This window comes from Asterias amurensis, chromosome 19 (assembly GCF_032118995.1).
Source record: "Asterias amurensis chromosome 19, ASM3211899v1".
In the NCBI taxonomy this organism is placed as follows: Eukaryota; Metazoa; Echinodermata; class Asteroidea; order Forcipulatida; family Asteriidae; genus Asterias; species Asterias amurensis.
Genome location: NC_092666.1, coordinates 5,242,078 through 5,263,830, shown reverse-complemented (window position 1 = coordinate 5,263,830; position 21,753 = coordinate 5,242,078). Strand labels below are relative to the sequence as shown.

The 21,753-nt window shown below is 38.5% G+C and overlaps 3 protein-coding genes across 3 annotated transcripts in view; 1 reads left to right on the top strand and 2 right to left on the bottom strand.

Annotated features, from left to right (window-relative positions):
* The window catches only part of LOC139951275 (uncharacterized), a 60,019-nt gene extending 46,020 nt beyond the window's left edge, over window positions 1-13,999 (bottom strand). The window contains exons 1-2 of the mRNA XM_071950078.1: window positions 13,515-13,999; window positions 2,473-2,608 (exon numbers count right to left, since the gene is read on the bottom strand). Of these exons, the coding sequence (XP_071806179.1) occupies window positions 2,473-2,482 (10 nt within the window). The 5' untranslated portion in view covers window positions 2,483-2,608; window positions 13,515-13,999. The remainder of the gene's footprint in view (window positions 1-2,472; window positions 2,609-13,514) is intronic.
* On the top strand, window positions 2,563-11,190 carry LOC139951277 (uncharacterized). Its single transcript, XM_071950080.1, has 8 exons — window positions 2,563-2,860; window positions 4,423-4,545; window positions 5,716-5,798; window positions 7,188-7,239; window positions 8,130-8,191; window positions 8,883-9,350; window positions 9,941-10,180; window positions 10,963-11,190. The coding sequence occupies exons 1-8, from the start codon at window positions 2,794-2,796 to the stop codon at window positions 11,086-11,088; spliced, it is 1,221 nt and encodes a 406-aa protein (XP_071806181.1). The 5' UTR covers window positions 2,563-2,793; the 3' UTR covers window positions 11,089-11,190.
* A 256-nt stretch (window positions 14,000-14,255) lies between the features above and the next one.
* Window positions 14,256-19,327, bottom strand: LOC139951587 (uncharacterized). The gene is made up of 4 exons (XM_071950547.1): window positions 19,096-19,327; window positions 18,074-18,125; window positions 17,019-17,188; window positions 14,256-15,120 (listed from the first exon to the last, which is right to left on the bottom strand). Exons 1-4 carry the CDS (start codon window positions 19,145-19,147, stop codon window positions 14,999-15,001), a joined length of 396 nt encoding a protein of 131 aa, XP_071806648.1. The 5' UTR covers window positions 19,148-19,327; the 3' UTR covers window positions 14,256-14,998.
* Between the last annotated feature and the right edge of the window lie 2,426 nt (window positions 19,328-21,753).

The following is a 21,753-nucleotide window of genomic DNA, read 5'->3' as shown; positions in this document are numbered from 1 at the left end:
GTGGCCCACGGGCCAAATTAAATGTGAACAAAATGTTCGTTTCGTTTGGCAACCTAAAACCACTCGCAAGACAACTGTACCAAATGCTAATCAGCAGCTATACGCACATGCGCACTGCGACCAATGCATTTCGTCGAAAACTAGGCTCAATTTATTGCATCATGTGTGTTTACACGACTATTGTATTGCGCAAGGATGATAAACGCGGGAATTTCCCCTTCAGTCGAAATAAAGCTGCTGTTTGTTTCGATCATTTTATTTCTTGTTCAGATTTTAAGCACAACTGATATTTGGGGATTTGTTCTGAAAATGAAGGGCATTAATTTTGAACTTGATTATAGATTTATTTCATTATTTTAAGAATTTGGAATGTAACGAACATTTTATTATTTTTTGTACGGGGGGGTGGGGGCGGGGGTCTATCGAAACTGTTCACCTTTATTTAATGTTTGCTATTTTCTGTATGTATTCTAATTTTGTATCGCCGTAGTCATAATCATGTGAAGTAATAAACGAAAGAAAACAAAAAATCGAACATTAGAGTTACATTTTTTTTAATTTTTTTTTTTAAAACAATTTGTTTTACTTCGCACGATAGATTGTATCACAGCAATTTTATACATTGTTTCAATTTCATGCTTAGCTGAAACGAACACATATAGTCTGGATTGCCGTTGGTTCTAGGGCCAACTTAAAGGGACACACCGGCCGAATTGGGCGATTTGGGCTACAAAATAGACTAAGATATGACTTCAACGGTCTTCCAGGAATGAAGAAGAACACTCCTAAAAAAAAATCATCAAATTTAGCCGTTTTTGAGCATTTTAAGACAAAAACGCAGGTCGCGTGATTGTTCTAACCAAAAAGTGGTACAAACAATCACGTGACCTTCCGGGCTAGTTTTACTTTCAGCCGTCTAAAAGTAACTTACTTAACCAAATTTAAATATTTTTTTTACAAAATTATTTACGAATAATTGACGAAAAAGATCATGTATTCAAATTATCGCTACAAAATGTAAATAATGGTGAAAAATCTAACGTAAGATTCACATTCAAAGAGTCCGTGTAACGGAAGCTTGTTATATGGCCGCTTTTTTTTGTTTTTACATTTTTCGCTAAATACGTGACATTTTGATGATTTTTTTTTACAGCAACCATCTATAAAAACATTAATTATGATTCTACACCCCTAAATTGCGTAAACAGTGAGCCGGTGTGTCCCTTTAATATTACTATTGCACAATGAAATGTTTGTTTAGCTTACTAAAGAAACAGCTTACAGTTACAGTTTTTACAGTTGTAAAGGTGCGTCATAGACATCGATCCCAAGCGATTTGAAGAGCAATGTTTTTTGTAAAGACCTATTTATTATAAAAAATCCAAATGACGTCATATTCCAAATTGCGCTTTTAAAAGCGGTCAGGTATGAAACCAAAACACCCCGCACCCAAAAATGTACACAGTCACCCATTATGGATTTTGACAAAATTTGCGCTTAAAGGCACCGGACACTGTTGGTAATTACTCAGAATACTTGTTAGCATAAAAACTTACTTGGTAACAAGTTGTTGATAGTATAAAACACTGCGAGAAGCCAGCTCCCTCTGAAGAAACGTAGTTTTCGAGAAAGAAGTAATTTTCCATTAAAACATTTAAATTAGATTTCGAGACCTCGTTAGATTTTGAGGTCCCGAAATCAAACATCTTAAAGCACACAATTTCATGCGACACGGGTTCTTTTCCTTCCATAATTATCTCGCAGCTTCGACGACCAATTGAGTTTAAATTTTCACAGGTTTGTTACTCTGTGCATCTGTTGAGATACACCAAGTGAGAAGACTCATGGTATTTGACAATTACCAATAGTGTCCAGTATCTTTTAGGGCGTACACCATTTTAACGCGTCATTAGGGTTGTCATTTCCCCCACTGCATATGAGGAATATATCGCCAAAAATCCGAGCGAATAATTGTCCATGCAGCAGGAACAATACTCCCTAAAAAGGACTACATCATCAATCTAAGAAGTGTTACTGCGGTAACGGCTTCTAAAATTCAAAATTTGGGGCATAAAAGCTGAATATATATTTACCTAACATCATCTCAGAGTGAAATGTTTCTCAAAAATGCTTTATAATATCAAAAGCTGCAGCAGATTTCTAACCAAAGGTTTTTTAAATGCCATTCATTTTAAACGTGACTACCAAACGTTAACCTTTCCTTTAAAACACTGATCGTTAACTAAAGACCCTTTCACACGAGAGCAATCTGGCAAGGATACCTTGCTAAATTTTAGCATGGTTGAACAATTTTAGAAAATGTTGGCCTACCTCAAGTGAAAGGAAAACAACTGTTGTCAAAAAGTGCTACACTTTTAAACCTGACTAAATTTTAGCAAGGGACCCCCGTTAAATTGCTGTCGTGTGGATAGCCCTTTCACTGCACAGACAAAAAGCAGAATGTTTACTTACCATCCTGCATTGAGTTACGTGGGGCTTGTGCACATAAATGTAGTTCACTGAGGTCGGAGTAGCGTGGATTGCGCAAGCAGACACATCAAAACGGGGATTCCCCCAAATCGAGTGCGCAACACTCCGTATTGCGTAGCTGAAAAATATTAATGATGAGAAATATTGACAGTATGAAATACCCAGCTTGAACGTTGGACAAGAGGGTTAGTTTATTTCTTGCTACACCATTGCGTGGAATATTTCTAACTATAGTGGACTGTAAAGTCGACGCAGAAGTAGCATTCTTTCGTTGTGGAGTGAAGTTTATAAAAACGCAACATCATGTCATCGTCTTTAAGTCGTAGGGAAAGTTTCGCCATTTTGGATCTACCATCGAATGCTAGTCAAGGTAAGACTATCTGTTGGCATGATGTAGGCTACTTGTTTTATGTGCTGCATATTTAAAGACACTGGACACTATTGGTAATTGTCAAAGACCCTTCTCACTTGGTCTATTTCAACGTATGCATAAAATAACAAACCTGTGAAAATTTGAGCTCAATCGGTCATCTAAGTTGCGAGATAATTAAGAAAGAAAAAACACCCTTGTCAGACGAAGTTGTGTGCTTTCAGATGCTTGATTTCGAGACCTCAAATTCTAATTCTGAGGTCGCGATATCAAACTCGTAGAAAAATTACTTCTTTTTCGAAAACTACGTTACTTCAGAGGGAGCCGTTTCTCACAATGTTTTATACTATCAAAAGCTGTCCAATACTCGTTACCAAGTAAGGTTTTATGCAAATAGTTATTTTGAGTAGTTACCAATAGTGTCCAGTGCCTTCAAGCTGTATAGCCTTTCCAAAACAAAGATCAATAAACACTTAAGCAAACAGAGTAGCATAGGTTATTTTTATCAATGGAATGTCAATATCAGAACCGTCGTGTCAAAAATGCACAGTAGTTGCAGACACAGTGCACGTGAAGTCAGAGTTATGAAGGTGACAGAGCTTTAAAGGAACACGTTGCCTTGGATCGGACGAGTTGATCTATGAAAAGCACTTGAAACCGTTTTTTATAAAATGCATATGGTTGGAAAGATGTTTTAAAAGTAGAATACAACGATCCACACAAGTTTGCCTCGAAATTGCGTGGTTTTCCTTTTACTGTGCGAATTAACACGGTCGGCCATTTATGGGAGTCAAAAAATTGACGGAAGTAAACTAGTTTATTCGCAGTTCGCCGTAATGGGGGGGGGGGGGGGGGGGGAGCAGAATCTCCCGCCACAGAGGTCTTTATGCAATAGACCGATCCAGTAAGCTCCGCCCACAACGCACGTGTGAGCAAGAACACGTGGGGCTCTGCAATGCCTTTCTGCACAACTCTGCCGCGCGCGCCAAGCATACGCGCACGCATGTCGGACCTTAGTGTCGGACCTTCCTTGCGTTGTGATCGGTCAATACGCAATGGGGCGGAGCTTATTGTCAAGCTTCCGATGAAACCTTTTGAAACAAATTGTTAATATGGATAGAACCATAATTATGTAATAACTGTAAATGTTTGCGTAATAATTGTAAATTTTTGCGTAATATTTGTACATTTTTGTTGTGATATAATAATATTGTGTACGTACACGATAAGTCCACAAACTTATTGTGTACAAAACGATAAGTCCAAACTTATTGTGTACAAACAGGAACAGTCCAAACTTACTGTGTACAAACAGGATAAGTTCAAACTTATCATGTACGAACAGGATAACTTATCGTGTACGTACATGATAATTTATCGTGTACGCACATGATAATTTATCGTGTACGACATGATAATTTATCGTGTACGTACATGATAATTTATCGTGTACGTACATGATAAGTTATTGTGTACGTACACGGTAAGAGAGGGAAAAATGTATTCATGTAGCGGCAATACGCTTCCATACAATGTGTGCTTAATAACTGTAAATTTTGCAGATGAAATTCGACAGGCCTACCGGACGAAGGCCATGGACAACCATCCGGATAAAAATCCGGACGATCCGCTAGCAACACAGCGATTCCAGCGGATCAGTCAGGCCTATCGTGTACTAGCTGAAGGTAAACAGGATCAATACGGATCAATCATTTAATCATAGTTTCGGAACATCAAATTCAAACAATCCGGGTATCTCACCGTGGTCCTTTGAGTTAGGTTGTAAATTTTTTGTTTGTTTGTTTGTTGTTTTGTTTTTGCTGTGATTTCTCCCGTTTTGTATTTGTTGGGCACTTTAAAACAAGCCATATTGGTTTGTTCCGTACCCATTACATCATAGTTTTTGTTCGTTTCAATTTTAATAAACATTTGCTTGACATGTTCTTCAATGTCTTTGACTTTAATAATTGTACTTAATTTGTTTATCACTCTCATTTTCCACCAATATGGAGATACAATTTAATTTAATAGAATGCAGGGGTGGATTTAACAAAGAGTTTTAAAGGAACACGTTGCCTTGGATCGGACGAGTTGGTCTATAAAAAGCGGTTGTAACCGTTTGTTATAAAATGCATATGGTTGGAAAGATGTTTTAAAAGTAGAATACAATGGTCCACACAAGTTTGCCTCGAAACTGCGTGGTTTTCCTTTTACTGTGCGAACTAACACGGTCGGTCATTTATGGGAGTCAAAAACTTGACTCCCATAAATGGCCGACTGTGTTAGTCGACGAGGTAAAAGGAAAACCGTGCAATTTCGAGGCATGTTTATGTGGATCACTGTATTCTACTTTTACAACATCTTTCTACCCATATGCATTATATAAAAAAACGGTTACGAACGCTTTTCAAAGACCAACTCGACCAATCCAAGGCAATGTGTTCCTTTAAGACTTATCTCGAGTTAGGCTGAGTTACCGTTTTGAGGTTCAAACCATAATAGCAAGCTAAATGATGGTTTCTCAATGACTAGAATGAATATTTTCGTCTAGTGACTGAATACAAATTTCTAAATTTTAGCAATCTTTAAATCATTACAACAAAAATGTTTGTATTACAGTCTAGAGATTGGCTGTTGCCAGCTTGGTGTTTATATGTCTTTTTCGAAGTTTGCCGAGTTGCCTTGATGGGAAGATCATCTAAACAAACACTTAAACTATTATAGCTATTATAGCTATTAACTGCGCATGCTCATCTCCAACTTTTGTTTAGCCAACTAATGGGCTAAAATAACTTTTGAGGAAAACATCATCTTGCTGGATAAGAAATAAGAATATTTTGGTTATTGTTTTTCAGGTACTAACAGGTACGATGAGGACAGTGATGGTGAAAGTGATGAGGAATATGGCGGTGGATTAGGCTTCATGTTTTTTTTCAGGGTAAGCTAAGATAAACAATTTTCAAGAGAGGGCGCCCCCAGTTTAACCAATAGACCTTTTTGCGCAAAAAAAATAACATAAAATAATGAACACATTTATATAGCGCCAAGTCCATTAAAAATGCTCCCAGGCGATTTAAAAGAATACAAACTTCCATTTTAGCCACAAAACCTAAATAATTTAAAATGTTAAAAATAAGATCCACACTATGATCATAAAGCAATAAAGATACATGTAAACAGATGAATATATAATCAACCAAACACATTAAGTAAAAGCCACCGAAAATATGTTTATACAGAAAAATTATCCTAAGATTCACAAAAAAAACATGGCCGTTATAGGACCACACCTTTAAAAACCACAACAATAATGGGTGCGTTCGTTTAGCTCCACTGGGTCGACCCCGGTGCGTGGCGTTTTTTTTTTACCAGCAGGACGAACGTGGGTAATTATCTGCACACACTCGTCCTGGGAAAAAAAACCCGCCACACACCGGGGTCGACCCAGGGAAGCTAAACGAACGCATCCATTGATATTACCCATTGCGTATTTGCTAACTGTTGAATGAGGTGCATGACGGTATTGCTATAATGGATCAAGTTTGATCGCTAGCTTGACCAGCATGCACCTTTAGTCAATGTTAACGCGCGCGTTGAGTATTAATTGCGATAAAGTGTATGTTTTCCCGAGGCTACCAGTTAATGATTTTTTATAAAAATGCAATTATGTTATGGTTATTAACAGAATGTCCCTCAATTCAAAGTAATATTACTTTTAAAATAGCGCCGCCTATGAATTAATGGATAAATTAAGTTTAAACTAAAAAGAAAAGAAAACAAAATAATATATATATTTCTGAAATAGAAACTTTGATTAGCTATAAATTTTCCGCCTCTTTCTGGATCCTTCCCTTAATCCCTTTACCACTTTCCCCTATAAATGGATATGTTTTTTATTTGTTCTTGTTTTATGCCTCTAAAGAAGGTCCGGTTTGGATCAAAAGCTAAGACCATCTACCCTACTCATTATACATATATATCAACACTCTTCCATTAGCACATTATAATGTCATCCGTTCAAGCAAAATGGGTTTTAGATAGCCATCCGCTCAATGTTTTCTTCGAAGCCAATGTTGTACGACTCGATGTTTAATTGCGTAGAAATAAATAAACAAACAAGCAAACAAACAAACTTAGACTCAAATATCAGTTGGGGTCAGCGACTCAAAGCTCGTCTGTCAAGGATTGGGTAGTAGCCACAGTGTTTTTTTTTATACAAAGAATTCATAATTAAAATAAATATAAAAAACAACTACCAAAGTACTTCAAACGATTAGCCAGGACATTGTACATCACTTGAACTGGCATTAAACCTTGTATTTTCTAGATGTTTGCAGATATACTAAGAAGGGAAGAAGAAGCCAGGAGGATGAGACATCGTAAGTACTCAACTAAAATCAAAACAATATGGCAACTTCAAATGTAATCTAAGCCTCGACCATTTATGCAAATATCTTTACAACGACGAGTTAGTCGAGACTTCATTGAATATTCATGACTTTGTGTTACATTTTGATTATGCCAGAGTTGTGGTGACGACGTCCAATGCAATCTAAGCTCGACAATCATTGCTAATATCTTGGCAACGACGCGTTCGTTGATACTTCATTGAATATGGCCGTGTCCGAATTGGTGACTTCGGCTACAGCTACGGCTAGGGCGCGCGCGTCTGCCTATTCTTCAACACTGACAGACGCGCTGATCTAGCCGTAGCTGTAGCCAAAGTCGCCAATTCGGACACAGTCTAACATTATTCATGATGTTTCGTTACGTCAGAGTGTTTGCTGCGCATTGGTGGATGTGATAGGGTAGTGTAATTGGGGCGGGGCTTAGTTATTTATGTTGAGCAGCAATGACGAGTTGGTTGATACTTCATAGAATATACATGATTTTGTGTTACATTTGAATATAACAGAGTGGTGGTTGCAAATAAGTGGTTGTGATTGGGTAGTGTATTGGGGCGGGGCTTGGTAACCTTTTTTTTAGCAATGACGAGTGAATTTATTAATACCGCATAGAATATTAATGACTTTGTGTTACGTTTGAAAACGTCAGCGCTTGGTGCGGGGCTTTGCTTTCAAGAAAGGAATTGTTTTAGTTCGTTGTAATAAATTATCGCTCTAGCTAATTTTTACAAAAGCAAAATGGACACTTGCCAATAATAAATGATCTCAATGGACATAACAGACCAATAGAATACAGTGCTGTGATAAAAAGTAAATCCTTTTCTAGACTTTTTATGAAACAACTTTTTTTTTTTAAATAACAGATTCCTTGGAGGAAATCTTGTTGGAAGAGTTGTTTGGACGGCAATTTTACGACCCGTGGCAGGTATAATATAATGTATTCATTATTAAAAGTTGACAAACTTATAACGGTTATAACTAAGGGAACCAATGTGTGGTGAAGAGGTTTTCAACTAGTTGTTTAAACCCAACGAGGCCTGGTTCTTGATAATTTTACCGAGACAAAGTCGAGGTAAATTATCAAAAACCAGGCCTCGGCGGGTTTAAACCACTAGTTGAAAACCGATTCAACACACTTTCATTCCCATTCATACAAAAATACATTTTCGTTAAAAAAACATCAACACTTTTTGTCAAAAAGTAAAATAAATGAAAAATTATAATTTTTCAATGATTTCTTTCAATACAACCACAACACCCCTCCAGCTATGAAATGGTAAAGCCCTCGGGTAAACAACTCCTTATAAGGAGATTGCTGTGCGCGTCGCGTGTATCGCGTGATGTGGCACAGTTGTCCCGGCTGTTGCTCTCGACCAATAGGAATGAAGAAACTGTCTTATAAGCACAGGTGCAAGCTCGCATGTCACGCCCATGTTTCAACACTTTTTACTGGTCATTATCAGAGGTTTAAACACACGCGCTCTCCACCAATAGGAATAGCGAAACTGTCTTAGGTATTTATGAATATAGTATAGGGGGATTTTGGGACACTACCTGCTATGTCTGCTACCACCTAGCGTTCTAAAGTCAAAAGGTGTTTTTTGTTTTAAATGTAGCAACAGCCTCATCGACGACGTGAGACATGGAGTCCACCACGCCGGACCACACAGTCAACATGGGGAAGGCCTTCCTCACAAAGTAGCAGGACTTCTGAATACAGTAGCAGGACTTCCCAACAAACTGGAAGAACTTCCCAACAAAGTGGGAGGACTCCCCAACAAAGTGGGAGAACTTCCCAACCAACTGGAAGAACTTCGCAACAAACGTGGAGGACTTCCCAACAAAGTGGAAGATTTTCACAACAAACACGGGGAAAGACCTCCAAACCAACCTCTGGATGGCCTACCCAAACAAATGGACGAACTTCCCAACAAAACAGCTCCCAACAGAAAACACAGAGGTCTACACCACTAACCAGGAAAAACAAATCACGAGCAGGCAAGGAGAATGAAACCCCGCAGGGGAACGACAAAGGCAGACACTCTTCCGCTGAGAACACATACACACCGTTAAAAAACCCACAGGTACGGATAAATAAATCGGCCTAAATGTTACTTTTATAAATTTATTAGCTGTAAAGGGTCTATGCACTTTTTGTTGGACAAAAAACACAATGTCCACAGATTTACACTGAACATACACAGTTTGAAGATAATGATAGTAGGAAGCTTCCCGAAAATATTACTTGCCGAGATGCGGTAGTTGTTGAGAAATGAGTAACACAATGTCATGAAAATAATTTTCGTCTCAGTGATCATGAGACCAAAATTATTTTAGCATGTATAAACTACAGCACCTCAGCAAGTAATATTTTCAGGGAAGCTTTCTCACATCATTATCTTCAAATAGTGTAAATTTAATGTAAATCTGTGGACCTTGTGTTTTGAGTTACAAAAAAGTATAACAGTCTCGATGAGTACAAAGTTCGAATCTAGTTCTCGAATGCAAGATTATGCCTAAGATTTGTTTTCTTCACAGGACTTGAGAAAGTATCAAGTAAACTGGGTTGTACTAAAACCTGCAACAACGTGACCAAAGAATATTGGTTCCATTTTGTTGCAACTCTTTAAAAAGGCTGGAAGTAATCTTATCACAATTTTCAATTATGTAACAGGAAAAAGACTGTCAAGATTCTGACGACGAGGGCAGCAAACACAAACCGTCTTCAGAGTCACCCAGTGAGGATTGTACCCATACAGAGCCAAGTTACCCAGTGGGTGGCGACACAGAATGGGATCAAACAACTGACCCTTCTGAGAGTGAAGTGAGCACAGCAGGATCAGAAACTAACTCCAATCAGAATCAGAGATCTACAAGCTCCGTCAAACACAGAACTAAATTTGAAACATATAAGGTCAGTTTCTGTCAAAAATTTAAATCTCACACATAAACTAGCTCTTGTTCACCATACTCTGTAGTGCCAAGAACAAGTCACATCACCTTTTCTTGCTGATAGAGCCTTCTCTGTATATAAACCCAAACTCTGGAACAAACTTCCACAACATCATTCAACACAATCAAGGCACCTCTAAAAGCCCACTTGTTTCAGGAAGGCCGCCTACAATCAATGACCTTTTTTCTTCTTCTGTTCCTCATCGCCTTTGAGCAAACCTAGGCGCTATACAAATTATTTATTTATGATTGATTGATTAGAACGATCAATCAAAATCAGGGCCAAATTCCATAAACCCTGCACTAACAAATTGCTACGCACTCAAGTGTTGCTTAGCAGAAACTGTTTATCAGCCAAAATTACATAAAAGTGTCAATGTGTGACTTGTGCCCTATTCAATATTTGCTTATTATCAATTTGAGCAGTACTTTCTGCTTATAACAGCTTTATGCAACTGTGCCCCGGAGCCCAATTTTACTTTAGCTACTAAAGCACAGATGTAGTTAAATACAACAAAAATATGCTTACCAGAATAAGGTTAGCAGCATAAATATCATGCCACTGTACAATTTGTCAGTTGTATCATGCTCATTTCTTTTAAAGCGGAAAAGTGTTAAGCAATATTTTCTGCTTGAGCAGCTCAATGACTATGCCTTTCAAGCCACAAAGAGTTCGTCAAATTCTCTGTTTGTTCTTTCTGGAAATCATCAGCTTTCTGTTTTTATCTATTGTTTTATTTACAGCCGAAGAAGTTGTCAAAGAGACAGTTATTGGCTCAGCATAAGAGACGAGCCAGAGAGGCAGCGGAAATAGGACAAGAAGTCCGCAAGAAAACAGAACTGATCTCAAACGACCAGAAATCAAGCTGAGACCGAAATCACACTAAGAATCTAACAGTACAAATAAAATGAAGTTTATAAATATCTCAAATAACAAAGTCATACATCCCCCCCCAAAAAAAACCCAAACAATTAATACCCAAAACAAGGTAGCAATAACCAAAATATTAGTAAACATATTGATCTTATACAAATCCTGCGATATTATTATTTGGGTTTTATGAAAAAAGGGTTTAAGAGGGAAAAAAATCAAAGATTTAAAGTTAGGGTATAAGGTTTACTTTAATTACCGTAAGTTCAAAAGGCGCCCTCTATCGGTTAACATGATTGCCATCTCATAACCAAAATGTTTTCACATCTATACAAAAAAATACTATACACATATCCTGTCTTTATCCGCAAGAATACAGGCAGGTACTTGCAGGGTCGACCCAGGGAAGCTAATCGAACGCGCTCAATGATTGCTGTGACTAGACTGCTGCCAGTTTACCTGCAGTATTTTGTGTGAATCGATTTAGAGTTTTAGACAAAAAAAAATGTTATTGATAATCTGTTTCTCTGTTGTTTTGTACTAATTCTTATCACCAGAACAGCTTGTATGTTTCTCACAACAATACAAATAGTTTTTTTATCTAAGTAAAAAAGGAGTAAATGGTTAATTTTATTTATCAAAGTAAACAGCAGTTTTAATCGCGCACGACACCTGTTTTTATTATTTTTTAATAATTTAGTATGTTATTTTCAATTTTTTTTTTTAGAACCTAATGCAGAAAGTATTTCAGCTTAGTTCTTTTGATTTGAGAGTGTTGTTTCGATCGCAAACTTAATTACTGGTTTTAAAACTCCAGAGTTCTCAGCTTATTTAATTGATTATAATTTTCATGGTAATTTTAATATATTTTAGTTATATTATATTTTATTGACCAAACCAACAGCGGACGAGCCGCCAATTACAGGGAAGGATAAAAAAAAATTGGAAATAAAAACAATCTGATATGTACAATTAAAATTAAAACAGAATTATCTTATAGGAAAGAAAATTAGTATATAAGAAAAGTAGAACCAAAAAGTGATTTATTTTTGTAAAAACTAACAGTTTTGTTTAAAGGTAGTGGAGAGTATTGGTAATTACTCAAAATAATTACTAGCATAAAACTTTACTTGGTAATGAGTAATGGGGGAGAGGTTGATGGTAAAAAACATTGTGAGAAACGGATCCCTCTGAAGGGACATAGTTTTCGAGAAAGAAGTATTTTTCCACGAATTTGATTTCGAGACCTCAAGTTTAGAATTTGAGGTCTCGAAATCAACCATATATTAAAGCACACAACTTCATGTGACAAGGGTGTTTTTTCTTTTATTATTATCTCGCAACTTCGACGACCGGTTGAGGTCAAATTTTCACAGGTTTGTTATTTTATGTATATGTTGAGATACACCAAGTAAGAAGACTGGTCTTTGACAATTACCAATAGTGTCCACTGTCTTTAAATTATGATTTGAATCTATGCATGGTGGGAGTATAATCAGATGATGTTTGCGGTAGCACTATGTGTAAATCTATTTTGAGGTTGGTTCTGAAAATAACTGGTGGTTTCGATCAGTATGCTCTGATCGTCTTCGTTGCTTTAACTGACAATTTAAACCCATAACTTAATGAAAACTGGTAATACATAAGAAAGTGAACGGTTGAATGGTGTGCCATTTTGCTATGATTGTAATTTTTATGGACGTAAGCTTCAGTACGAACTGACGCGTTTTGTAAATATATATTCATAATAATTTACTGGGATTGAAATAAAGACGGAGAAAACAACACCCGAGAACGTTTGAAATTCAATTTATACTTTTAAGTTCTGTGTTTGATAAATTTATTGAACATTTGCCCCTCCATCAGTGCAGTAACTTAGGCAGTAACTCGAAATTCACGAAAATGTTACCAAATAATCGGTAGTAGTTTACTGCACGTTCAAAAGTTTTCAACTTTTGGTGGTCTCAAAAGCTGAAACATGTTTTGTGTGTATCTTTTACCCAACATCATTAACTTAAAGGTGTTTTTGTATGACAAATCTGCAATTACTTTTTTTTTTCCAGTTTTGTAAACTACGGGAAAGAGTTGCCTATTTGTTTTGGTTAGTCTTAATTCATGACGCTGTTATTTAAGTTTTCGTCAGAAGGCGCAATATTGACAGGTTAGAAGGCTGACTCGGAGGGACTGAGCAAGTCTATGAATCAGGATCGTTTTGATCCAGGTGTTTGTGTGATACATATATCTCTGCTCCAGTAATTCGTGTTGCGATCGGCAACTACGTTAAAACAAATATGAACGTAGGCTATCAAGGCTAGTTTTTTTTTTGAGCGTTCAAATCAGACGTTTTTGAGAAGTAAGTGTTAAGCTGTGGTTATAATGAACAAGTGGATAAACGTAATACTTGCGAACAATATAGCAAACTTACCACACATGGTTTGAAGGGCCTCCATGTATGTGTATGAACCAACCAACAAGATGCACACCATTCCAACAGCACTAGCTTCATGCATAAATTGCAGCACCTCATCAGAACCAAAATATCCTCCATGCTCGCAATCAGAGCAAATTTCCCGCTAAGATTGTGAGCCCAACAACGTGCAGTCCAGTCAAATACAGCTATATAATACAACCATGCACAGCAGCAGCTCTGCAATGCCACACCAACAGATTAAAATGTCCGCCATACATGGACAAGAGATCACCGCACACTCCAATGAACATCACCAAATGCAATAGGAATGCTGACATACAACAGTTAGTAGAATAGTTTCGCGCCCAAACAATAAGTTTCTCCCTATTAGTCCAGCTGCTTGCTTTTTCAAGAATGCTGGATATAAAAACACTTTTTTATACAGTCGCGGCGAATTTTAAGGAAATTATAATAATCATTTTAAGTATGAAAAACCATGAAATGAACTAAATACTGGACGAACTCTCTGAAACTCAGCAGTAGTATGGCCATAGCATTTTCTGTTGGGGGGGGGGGGGGAGAGGGGGTATTGGGGTAGTTTCTGTTGGGGTAGTTTATTTTTGGACGTTTTCTATTGGGGTATTTTAAGTTGGGGGTATTTTCTGGTGGCGCATTTTCTGTTGGGGTATTTTCTATTGGGGTATTTTCTATTGGGGTATTTTATGTTGAAACATTTTCTGTTCGGTATTTCGATACAAATAATGAGAGAAGTCTATAAAAATTCTTTGTCATTAATAATCTTTTACTCATTAGATAAATAGTAGGCTTACATTAAGTATGATAGAATATCATAAACCTGTGATGGGGTTATTTTCTGGAACACATGGCAACTATGGTAACAGCTGGATCGCTGCGTCATCATGCGGTGTTTGATGTCCTTAGCAACACACCTAGCAACAATCGTAACCATAGCCGCCATTTTGGATGCAGCTTAACTTGAATATTGCTTACACAGCGCCCCCACTCGGCTAAAAGATGGAGTGTAGTGTATTGCCTCAAAATACAATGTTACATTAGTTGGGTATTACTCTCTACAGTGACTTTGAGAAATCAATAGAATCTTTTACAGCAACTATTAATTCTTCCAAATGTAAGAGGATTTTGCAATATTTTACTGGACAGTCCCTGGGTATTACTAGGACTGTGCAGTGATATTATGAAATAATTAAAGTTATTGTATTGCAACAAAATAATAATATTAACAGTAACCCTATTAATATTTCGAATTGTCAGAGGATTATGTTATTTTATCAGCGTTATAATATAATTGGAGACTTTGGAAGCTAGATGCAGCAGACTAACCAGGTAAATGACCATGATTTTTGTAGTTCTGAGCATGCGCACATTACCGAGAACAATGGATTCACCATGTGAGTATGCTGCCACCTAGCGTCCTAAAGTTGTCAGCATCGTTGTTGTTGTTTTTTGTTCTCGTATAACTATGGGCAGTGTTCATGAATCTCCTCGCTGTAGCACCCCTCGAAACAGCATTCCTCAATCAAGCCCTGGACCACTCCACGACCCAAGAACCTACTCGCCTCCTTCTTCCCCACGAACGCATCTAAGAAAAATATCAATAAATCAAACCAGTATATAAAATTACCATTCATGAATTCTGATTGTGTGGCAAAGGACTCTCAGAAAAGCGAATAAGTTGAGAGAGAAGACAAGAAAGGAAGTTTCAGTTGTAGATGCGGGAGGAAAACCCCAGAAAATTGTTCCAGGGAAAACCCACGCAGTCAAGTAGGGACTGAAAACCAAATACCAAGTGCCCTGGCAGGATTCGAACTGGGGTTCCAGAGGTGGAAGGCGAGGAAAGATATCACTACGCCAACCCGTGAGTTCATTTCCTCAAAAGTGTGATACATTTCGACCTGGGTAGTCACCCTGCACTTACACCGACCCCGGAACTACCCCCGCTCACGCGAGATTATATCAAAGCCCAGGTCGAAAGGATTTCTTTTTACCAAACCAGCTTGACTCGGGCTCCACTATTTCGCCCGGGCGGATTACTATTTCGCCCGGGCGGTTTACTATTTTGCCCGGGCGGATTACTATTTCGCCCGGGCGGTTTACTATTTTGCCCGGGCGGATTACTATTTCGCCCGGGCGGTTTACTATTTCGCCCGGGCGGATTACTATTTCGCCCGGGCGGTTTACTATTTCGCCCGGGCGGTTTACTATTTCGCCAGGGCGGTTTACTATTTCGCCCGGGCAGTTTACTATTTCGCCCGGGCGGATTACTATTTCGCCCGGGCGGTTTACTATTTCGCCCGGGCAGTTTACTATTTCGCCCGGGCGGTTTACTATTTCGCCAGGGGGTTTTACTATTTCGCCCGGGCGGTTATAATGTACAAGTGGATAAACGTAATACTTGCGAACATGATAGCAAACTTACCACACATTTCAAGTGCCTCCATGTGCATGAACCAACCGACAAGATGCACACCATTCCAACAGCATTAGCTTCATGCGGTTTACTATTTCGCCCGGGCGGTTTACTATTTCGCCCGGGCGGTTTACTATTTCGCCCGGGCGGTTTACTATTTTGCCCGGGCGGATTACTATTTCGCCCGGGCGGTTTACTATTTCGCCCGGGCGAAATAGTAATCCGCCCGGGCGAAATAGAAATCTGCCCGGGCGAAATAGTAATCCGCCCGGGCGAAATAGTAATCCGCCCGGGCGAAATAGTAATCCGCCCGGGCGAAATAGTAATCCGCCCGGGCGAAATAGTAATCCGCCCGGGCGAAATAGTAATTCGCCCGGGCGAAATAGTGGAGCCCGATTTTTTTTTCGGTATGTCCTTTATACGCTTCCGTATGTAGGCGATCGTTTCTTTATTTGTAAATAAATACATTTGAAAAAAAAACCGATTGTTCAACCCAGGTCAGTTATTTCGGCCCCAGCTGCTAACCCTGTTTGTGCAAATGACAATCCATGTTATAATGGTGTTGATTTTTTTATACACATGTTAAACATTGGCTACTAATTTGGGGATATTGGCTAGTAAGTTCGGGATGCTATAGGTGATTAACTTAGTGTGAGTTTACCTTTAGTTAACTGTATAATGTTAATCTATTGACAGCATTCACCTGACGTCATCATCCGAATAATCTTGGATGCGCCATTTTGGTGGTCAATGTCACTGTGCGTTATTCAGTGAAGTGCGCATTTTAGGCGAGGCGGCGTTAACACGTAAACATATTGACCACCAAAATGATGAGTGTGGCACAGTTGCCGCCTTGTGACGTTGCGTACAAGGGGTCAAAAGACCTTTATCGGGCTACCTCCATCTTGGTCTAAACCTTGTATCGAATAACAACAATGAATGCTAATAATCATTTTGCAAATAGGAACCAGACTATTTTGTTCTTCCAGCCTCGGTTTGGTAAACATTGATATCAATTCAAGGTGGCTGCATGATGAAAAAGGTCTATAGTCTGGTATCTAAACTCCCACCTTGGCGTCTAGGTGCTACTGAAGGTTGAACTGGTCCACTAGTTGGTGTAGGTTGAACTGGAGCATGAGTGTAGTTAGGGTTGCAAATCATTTCCCTCTGCTGTTCCAGTGCATCATCGCAATAAAAATGCGTCTCATCCCACCTTGATTGGTGACCACGCCTACCCAATCTAAATTAAGTGCAGATTTTAAGGGAGATTTTAAAGGTGATTTTTTTGCAATTGGTTATCGATTTAAACATTGATTGTACTGTTAATTTATTTTATTTTTAAAATTAAAATTCATTTATTTTACTTTATTCAGCACTCTAACAGCGCAAGCGCCAATAACAGGATGGTTAACAAATACAGCATTAAAACAGTACAATGAAACAATTAATCATAGGAAAAAAAAAAAAAAAAAAAAATACACAAGGCAAAAGGGTAAAGCCTAAAATAAAAACAGACAGAAGTCATGCATGACACAAATAAAAGACAATTTGAGTGACAAGATGGGCGAGGGTGGGGGGTGGGGGGGGGGGAGGGGCTGGGGTGGTGCTGGAGCACCTGCTTGACTTGGACTTGAAACCAGAGATGGATTGGTGGGAATTGTCAACGGCAGGGTCAGTTTGGGTGGTTGAATTAAACCGAAAAGGTTTAACTGGAAAGTTATCTTTTGATAGAATTCGGGTTTAGAAGCTAACCGATGCTTTAATTTTTTTATTTTATTTTATTTTATGACCTGCATTATTTGCTCTAATGTTTTACTTTTTTCTCTGCGTGATCACACTGTGACTGTCATCATCAGTCACCGTGTATTTGATTTTACGTTTCTAAATAAAATTATTATGTCAATGGTATAAACATACATTTCAGAAGGGGCGGGGCAAGGCGTTTTAAAGAAGAGGGAAAAAGAGTTTGGCATCAAAAGACAGACAGAAAAGGAGAAAGATTAAACACATCTCTCTAAAATAACAGCACACCAGATTAAATAAAAACCCATGGGTAGGATCACTGCTCTTATCACAAAGATTTTTGCGAATATTTACGCATAAATAAATCGATGGAATAACTTACATGTTCCTTTTTGCTTCTCTCAACAAGCCATTGTGGTTTGGTGCTCCGGACACTGCAACGAACAAAACAAATACTTTAGACTGGACACTATTGGTAATTGTCAAAGACCAGTCTTCTCACTTGGTGTATTTCAACATAACATAAAATAACAAACCTGTGAAAATTTGTGCTCAATTTGGTCGTCGAGGTTGCGAGAAAAGAACGGAAGAAAAAACACCTCTGTCACAAGAAGCTGTGTGCTTTCAGATGCCTGAGTTCGAGACCTCAAAATCTATTTCTGAGGTCTCGAAAACAAATTCGTCAAAAATGCCATCTTTCTCAAACTACGTTACTTCAGAGGGAGCCGTTCCTCACAATGTTTTATATTACCAACCTGTCCCCATACCAAGTAAGGTTTTATTCTATTAATTATTTTGAGCAATTACACAAGTTGTCCAGTGCCTTTAAAACACTAGTGTGACGTTTGGCTTACATAAGTTCTATTTTATATATCTTTACAGAATAAAAAGTCATAACAACAGTCAGATTCTCCTCGTATCCCTCCTTTTCGGCCTTAAAGTCTGAGTGCCACACATTTTCTAAATCGAATCAGCATCATGTGATGCATCACAATAAAACAGTTCACCCTGTTCCTCATCTTTTAGTCTGAATTGTTTTTATACTTTTCTGGTTAAAAACATCTTCAAATCATTGTGAAATTATTTAACATAACATGTTACATAACATAAGAATGATCACTAGTAAACGTAAGCTACATAAGTTAATTTTGGCGACAGTAAAGTTTTTGAAGTAGGCCTACTTGCAATTTTGCATTATTTGTCAATTAGGCGAGGTTTGTGTTAATCTCTTTTGAGTAGTTGACAACTCAACTATACAATCAGTATATGCTATGATCATCTTCAGGAGATGTACACATGGTGATATCCGCAAACCTCGGAAAAATATACTATGTTCAAATCTTACTTATCATTTTGTCAAAAGTACGAAAAACTTAAGATGAAGAAAACTAATTTCAGACTTACCCTGGTAGACCACGACAAGTGCCACAACTGCAAGGAGTAGAATACGAGTCATGTTGAAGGTCGATGTTGACGACAAGGTGATGTCTAGACCGGATATTCAACTACTTTTATATCAACTTTATTTCAATGATTAATGTTAAACATTCACTGACGTCATCTCACACACATGATATTATTCCATCAGCCAATCAGAGCTCTTTAAATTTGAGATTGATACATTTGTTATCGTTTGTTTAAGATACCTACTTTGAATATTATCTTTCGCATTATGAAGCAATGGTGGACAGTATTTTTGTCAAGGGACCTCGGACACAACAACAATTGTTGTCTGTTCACACGACGTAAATTTTGACAACCTTGCTACAATTTAGCAAGGGACCCTTGCTAAATTTATCTCGTGTGAAAAGGGGTTTAAGTCAAACTTGTAAACAAAAGTTCAAAGTTTTAACCCTGACCTCTTTAAAGACGTTAACCGTCCACGGCAACCTATTTTTAAGTCTTTGTTGAAATTTTGTGGTGATAAAAAAGAGCACGGCACCACATAGTACAATCAGTTCGGCTGTTCGAAAGAAACAGTTGGCATTTTTCTCAGACTTTTTTTATAATAAAACACCAGACTGTCTGAAGAGACAACAGTTTGTTTATCTTATCACATATGTAGGTTCATACTGTGGTCATTGAATATGCATGCGTCTAATTCGTGCTGGTTGCCGACCCCCCGCTCCCTCCTCCCACAATGTGTAACACCCTCTACTGTCACGTCCCGACAACAGAACCAATGATTTCATTGGATAAGCTTTCCGTTTCTGTGTTTTGATTGGTCCGAGGTGATGTTGGCAAGCTAGCTGTACTGCAGCTTGCACAATGTTTTTAAGAATGCATGTGTAATTTGACTGCGATTCTCCATGTAATATGATTCCGAGCTCAAAGGTGTATTTGTATTAAAGGGGGTCGACTTACGCTCAAGACCGGTATCTGGCGTTACAGGTGTGTCGTCAAATGTTCATGCCTCACCGCAGTCTTCATTACTAAGCACTGTTTTATATCAACCACACTGACAAGGATCATACCTATACCACGTAGATCCTACATTACAGAAAAAAGAGGATCCAACATAAACAAAACTAAGTCAAAGCAATGGTTAGAACATATCATATGTTTGTTGTTTAAATGCGTTTACACGGAAGAAAGAGTGGGGGGGGGGGGGGGGTTGAAGGAGAAAAAGGAGGCTGGAAGGGGTTAAAGAGAACTTTTATCCGGTGATGTTTGAAGTGAAATCATACATGTAGCCCTGTGTAAACAAGCGGCCTCGTAATCCGCCCGGGCGAATTAGTAAACCGCCCGGGCGAACTAGTAATCCGCCCGGGTAAAATAGTAATCCGCCCGGGCGAAATAGTAATCCTCCCGGGCGAAATAGTAATCCGCCCGGGCGAAATAGTAATCCGCCCGGGCGAAATAGTAATCCGCCCGGGCGAAATAGTAAACCGCCCGGGCGAAATAGTAATCCGCCCGGGCGAAATAGTAATCCGCCCGGGCGAAATAGTAATCCGCCCGGGCGAAATAGTAATCCGCCCGGGCGAAATAGTAATCCGCCCGGGCGAAATAGTAAACCGCCCGGGCGAAATAGTAATCCGCCCGGGCGAAATAGTAATCCGCCCGGGCGAAATAGTAAATCGCCCGGGCGAAATAGTAATCCGCCCGGGCAAAATAGTAATCCGCCCGGGCGAAATAGTAATATAATAGTGGAGCCCGATTTTTTTTCTCGGTATGTCATATATACGCTTCCGTAACTATCCATACAGGACTCCTATTGGAGCTTCGCTGCAGTATACATGGTTAATTATATGACGACACGTGACACGTGTCCAACCAGTCAAGTGACAAGGATATGTGTCTAAGAAACGTGGACCAATCACATGACAAGGATCTGTATGGGCAGTATTATGGCTAATTATTTGTTTGTTTATTTGTTTGTTTGTTTGTTTGTTTGTTTGTTTAATTGTTTGTTGGATGATCTTCCCATCAAGGAAACTTGGCAAACTCCCACAAGGGGGAAATTAACACCGAGCCGGTAACAGCCAATCTCTCTCATCGTACAAACATTGGTTAACGTCTTTGATTATGAATTGCACAGAATCAAGAAATTGTGGTTTAGTAACTAGACAACAATATTTATTTTAATCATTGTGAAATCAGCAGTCAGCTGCTGGGGGATTTGAACCCACGATCTTGTGATTGCAAGTCCTGCAGTCTAACCAGATGACATGTGACATAAAAAATTATTTTCCATCTCGCAATCAAATGACAAGGATTTGTGAGGGCAGTAAAAGGTAGATGCCAATTTCACTTTATAAAAACATAAAAGAAACTTGGTATGTAAATAAGTCGACGTTTGAGTGAATTTTATGATGCGATGGTACAATATCAAACAAATCACAAACTACCACGTTTTTTCTAATTTCGTTGTCAAACCAAGCTTTAAAGGGCAGTTCTTGTGGTCAAACAATGAAATGGTTTGACGTAATTGCAGAAGATGTGATCGTTAAGGAATCAATTATGAAGTCTGCGCTGTGCTAGATTTTTGATTCAAGCCAATGTCTTTCCCACCACGAAACCGATGGGGAGATGTAAAAGAAAGTATGTCTTATTTATTGAATA

Bases quoted from the DNA above. Each gene is read 5' to 3' on its own strand.
- LOC139951277 (XM_071950080.1), top strand. From the start codon at position 2,794: ATGTCATCGTCTTTAAGTCGTAGGGAAAGTTTCGCCATTTTGGATCTA. The intron at 4,546-5,715 runs GTAAACAGGATC...ATTGTTTTTCAG, and splicing joins CTATCGTGTACTAGCTGAAG to GTACTAACAGGTACGATGAG. The intron at 7,240-8,129 runs GTAAGTACTCAA...TTTAAATAACAG, and splicing joins AGCCAGGAGGATGAGACATC to ATTCCTTGGAGGAAATCTTG.
- LOC139951587 (XM_071950547.1), bottom strand. From the start codon at position 19,147: ATGACTCGTATTCTACTCCTTGCAGTTGTGGCACTTGTCGTGGTCTAC. The intron at 17,189-18,073 runs GTAAGTTATTCC...CACTTAATTTAG, and splicing joins AGAGAAGCAAAAAGGAACAT to ATTGGGTAGGCGTGGTCACC. The intron at 15,121-17,018 runs GTGGGAGTTTAG...TATTTTTCTTAG, and splicing joins AGTAGCACCTAGACGCCAAG to ATGCGTTCGTGGGGAAGAAG.